The sequence below is a fragment of the Zalophus californianus genome, chromosome 1 (assembly GCF_009762305.2).
Source record: "Zalophus californianus isolate mZalCal1 chromosome 1, mZalCal1.pri.v2, whole genome shotgun sequence".
NCBI classification, from domain to species: Eukaryota; Metazoa; Chordata; class Mammalia; order Carnivora; family Otariidae; genus Zalophus; species Zalophus californianus.
Genome location: NC_045595.1, coordinates 175,862,834 through 175,866,960, shown reverse-complemented (window position 1 = coordinate 175,866,960; position 4,127 = coordinate 175,862,834). Strand labels below are relative to the sequence as shown.

The 4,127-nt window shown below is 36.8% G+C and overlaps 1 protein-coding gene across 1 annotated transcript; it reads right to left on the bottom strand.

Annotated features, from left to right (window-relative positions):
• Positions 1 to 3,352: 3,352 nt before the first annotated feature.
• Positions 3,353 to 3,843, bottom strand: LOC118357372 (60S ribosomal protein L32-like). The gene has a single exon (XM_035729358.1). The coding sequence runs from the start codon at positions 3,804 to 3,806 to the stop codon at positions 3,399 to 3,401; it is 408 nt and encodes a 135-aa protein (XP_035585251.1). The 5' UTR covers positions 3,807 to 3,843; the 3' UTR covers positions 3,353 to 3,398.
• Positions 3,844 to 4,127: the final 284 nt, after the last annotated feature.

Below are 4,127 nucleotides of genomic sequence, written 5' to 3'. Positions count from 1 at the left end.
TCATATTTTAAAACTGCTTTGCATTCCAGGGATAAACCCACTTGGATATAATGTGTTACCTTTTTTTTTTTTTTAAATATATTGTTGCAATCTACTTGCTAAAGTTTTGCTTAGAAAGTGTGCATTTATTTTCATGAGGGTTATTGATCTGTAGTTTCTTGTAATGTATTTGGCTTGATTGGATTTCAGAGTAACACTGGCCTTATGACTTGAATTAGGAAGCATTCCTTTCTTTTCAATTTTCTGGAAAAAACTGTGTAGAATTGGAATTATTTCTTCTTAAATGTTTGTCTATCACCAGTGTAGCCACTGGGGCCTGAAATTCTCTTTGTGGGAAGGTTTTTAACTATAAATTTAATTTATTTAATAGATAAAGGATTATTCCAGTTATCTATTTTTTCTTTTCCTTAAGATTTTATTTTAAGTAATCTCTACACCCTCTGAGGGGTTGAACCCACAACTCTGAGATGGAGTCACATGCTCTCCTGACTGAGCCAGCCAGATGTCCCTAGTTACCTCTTGTTTTTTGAGTGAGCTTTTATCATTTTGACTATTAAAGAAATTGTTAATTTCATTTAAGTTGTTGAATTTATAGGTGTAAATCTATTAATAATATCTTTATAGTAGTTCCTATTATATTTTTTGTATCTATAGGAATTGTAGTGATAGTATCTGTTTCATTTTGAAATTGGTAATTTGTGTAGTCTTTATCTCCCCAGTTTAGCTAGAGTTTTATTGAATTCACTGATTACTTCAAAGAACCAGCTTATTTTTTTAAGATATATTTTTTAGAGCAGTTTTAGGTTTATAACAAAATTGGGAGGAAGGCACAGAGATTTTCTTTATACCCCCTCTCCCCATCCACCATTCATAGCCTCCCCTACTATCAACATCACTCACTGGAGTGACACATTTATTACCAAGGATGAACCTACATTGACACATTGAAATCATCCAAAGTTCGTAATTTACTTTAGGGTTCACTGTTGGTGTTGTATGTTCTATGGGTTTGACATAGATACATAGGTATAATGACAGATACTTCATGCACTGCCTTAAAACTCCTCTGTGCTCTGCCTATTCCTCCCCTTACCCAATCCCTCACAACCACTGATTTTTTATTGTCTCTGTAGTTTTGCCTTTTCCAGAATATCCTACAGTTGGAATTATACAGTACATAGCCTTTTCAGATAGCCTTCTTTCATTTAATAAAGTGCATTTAAGTTTCTTCCATGGTAGCTTATTTCTTTTTACTGCTACACAGTATTCCATTATCTGGATGTACCACAGTTTTTTGTTTTGTTTTATTTTATTTTGTTTTTTTGTTTTTAATTTAAATTCAATTAGCCAACATATAGTACATCATTAGTTTTTGATGTAGTGTTCAATGATTCATTAGTTGTATATAACACCCAGTGCTCATCATATCACGTGCCCTCCTTAATACCCATCACCCAGTTACCCCATCCCCCCACCCACCTCCCCTTTGGCAACCCTCAGTTTGTTTCCCAGAGTCAAGAGTCTGTCGTGGTTTGTCTCGCTCTCTAATTTCTTCCCATTCAGGCTTCCCTCCCTTCCTCTATGATCCTTTGCGCTGTTTCTTTATGTTCCACATATGAGTGAAACCATATGATAATTGTCTTTCTCTGATTGACTTATTTCACTTAGCATAATCTCCTCCAGTCCCAACCATGTCGATGTAAATGGTAGGTATTCTGGATGTACAACAGTTTATCCATTTACCTACTGAAGGACATACTGGTTGCTTCCAAGTCTTGGCAATTATGAATAAAGCTATCATAAACATTCATGTGCAGGTTTTTGTGTGGGCATACATTTTCAACTTCTTTGGGTGAATACCAAGAAGCTGGGTTGTATGATAAGATTATGTTTAGTAGTTTTTTTTTTTTTAAGATTTTATTTATTCATTTGACAGAGAGAGAGATAGCGAGAGAGGGAACACAAGCAGGGGGAGTGGGAGAGGGAGAAGCAGGCTTCCCGCGGAGCAGGGAGCCCGATGTGGGGCTCGATCCCAGGACCCCGGGATCATGACCTGAGCCGAAGGCAGATGCTTAACGACTGAGCCACCCAGGCACCCCAACGTTTAGTAGTTTTAAGAAACTGAAACTGTCTTCCAAAGTGGCCATACCATTTTTCATTCCTACCAATAATGAATGAGAATTGGTGTTGTCAGTGTTCTATATCTGGGCCATTCTAATAGGTGTGTAGTGGTATCTCATTGTTTTAATTTGCATTTCCTCAATGACATGTGATGTGAAGCATCTTTGTAAGAACCGGCTTTTGATTTCATTAATTTTCTCTCCTGATTTTCTGGATTTTTAAAAAATTTTATTGATTTCTGCTTTGATCTTTATTATTTCCTTTCTTCTTACTTTGGATTTTGTTTGTTGTTCTTTTCCTAGGTTCTTTTTTTTTAAAGATTTTAAAAAAATCTTTAAGTAATCTCTATGTCCAGTGCAGGGCCCAAACTCACAACCTGGAGATCAAGAGGTGCATGCTTTATTGACTGAGCCAGCTAGGCACCCCTCTTTTTTTAGGCTCTTAAGGTGAAAGCTGAGTTCACTGATTCAAGATCATTCTTCTTTTCTAATCCAGGCATTTAATGCTGAAAACTTTCCCCAAAGTACTGTTTTGGAGACATATCACAAATTTTAATTTTGATTTCTCCCTTCACTATTTTTTAAACATATTAAGTTTCTTAGGCATTTTAAAGCACAATATCTTGAATTTGTTTAACACTTTACATTTTCCAGGTTTAAAAATTTTTTTTACCTCATTTTATTTCAGGTTAAGTTAAAGCAAGCCCTTAATACATTCTCTGTTGAGCAGTCAGTTATTTAGCAAATATTTGGTGAATGCCATACTTTGTGCCAGGTACTGGGGATATGCTAGCAAAGAAATAATGTCCCCTCTGTCAAGAAGTTTATTTATTTTTTTTAGTGGAATAAGAATTTTAAAGATGAGATGTGGAGACAAAACGAAGTTAAGTGTTTCGCTGAAGATCACACACCTACACATGGTAAACCCTAATCTTTCAACCACAATTTCATGGTCTCTTGGTTTCTTTTTTTTTAATTTAATTTAATTTTATTATGTTATGTTAATCACCATACATTACATCATTAGTTTTTGATGTAGTGTTCCATGATTCATTGTTTGCCTATAACACCCAGTGCTCCATGCAGAACATGCCCTCTTTAATACCCATCACCAGGCGAATCCATCCCCCCACCCCCCTCCCCTCTAGAACTTTCAGTTTGTTTCTCAGAGTCCATAGTCTCTCATGGTTCATCTCCCCCTCCGATTTCTTTTTTTTCTTTTTTTTTTTTAGGTTTTATGGTTTTATTAACACAAATATGATGTGCACAACAAGCTGTCTATTCATTTTCTTCGCTGCACAGCCTGGCGTTGGGATTGGTGACTCTGATTGCCAGCTGGGCTGCTCTTTCCACAATAGCTTTGCGGTTCTTGGAGGAGACATTGTGAGCAATCTCTGCACAGTAAGATTTGTTGCACATCAGCAGCACTTCAAGCTCCTTAACGTTGTGGACTAGGAACTTCCGGAAGCCACTGGGCAACATGTGCTTTGTTTTCTTGTTGCTCCCGTAACCAATGTTGGGCATCAAGATCTGGCCCTTGAATCTTCTGCGCACCCTATTGTCAATGCCTCTGGGTTTCCACCAGTTGCGCTTAATTTTGACATAGCGGTCTGACTGGTGCCGGATGAACTTCTTGGTCCTCTTTTTAACGATCTTGGGCTTCACCAGAGGTCTGAGGGCAGCCATGATGCCCAGTAACAGATGGCGGCCACCTCCACAGGCAGCGCCGAGAAAAAAAGCTCCCCCTCCAATTTCTTATACCATTAACGCTTATACCATAACACTTCAGAACTTTTTTCATTAAATATAAAAACAGAAAGGTATCAATACAATATATGAGTTTTATTAAAGCCAAGTAGAATAAAGAACCCTCAATAAAACTACAGACTATAGTTTGCTCATGCTGATGTAAAATTAACTAAGTCTTTAATCATAGATTCAATGAAACAAGATGTACATAATGTTAATACTACTGATTGGGAAGAGGAGAACTATTCTATCAACACA

Bases quoted from the DNA above. Each gene is read 5' to 3' on its own strand.
- LOC118357372 (XM_035729358.1), bottom strand. From the start codon at position 3,806: ATGGCTGCCCTCAGACCTCTGGTGAAGCCCAAGATCGTTAAAAAGAGG.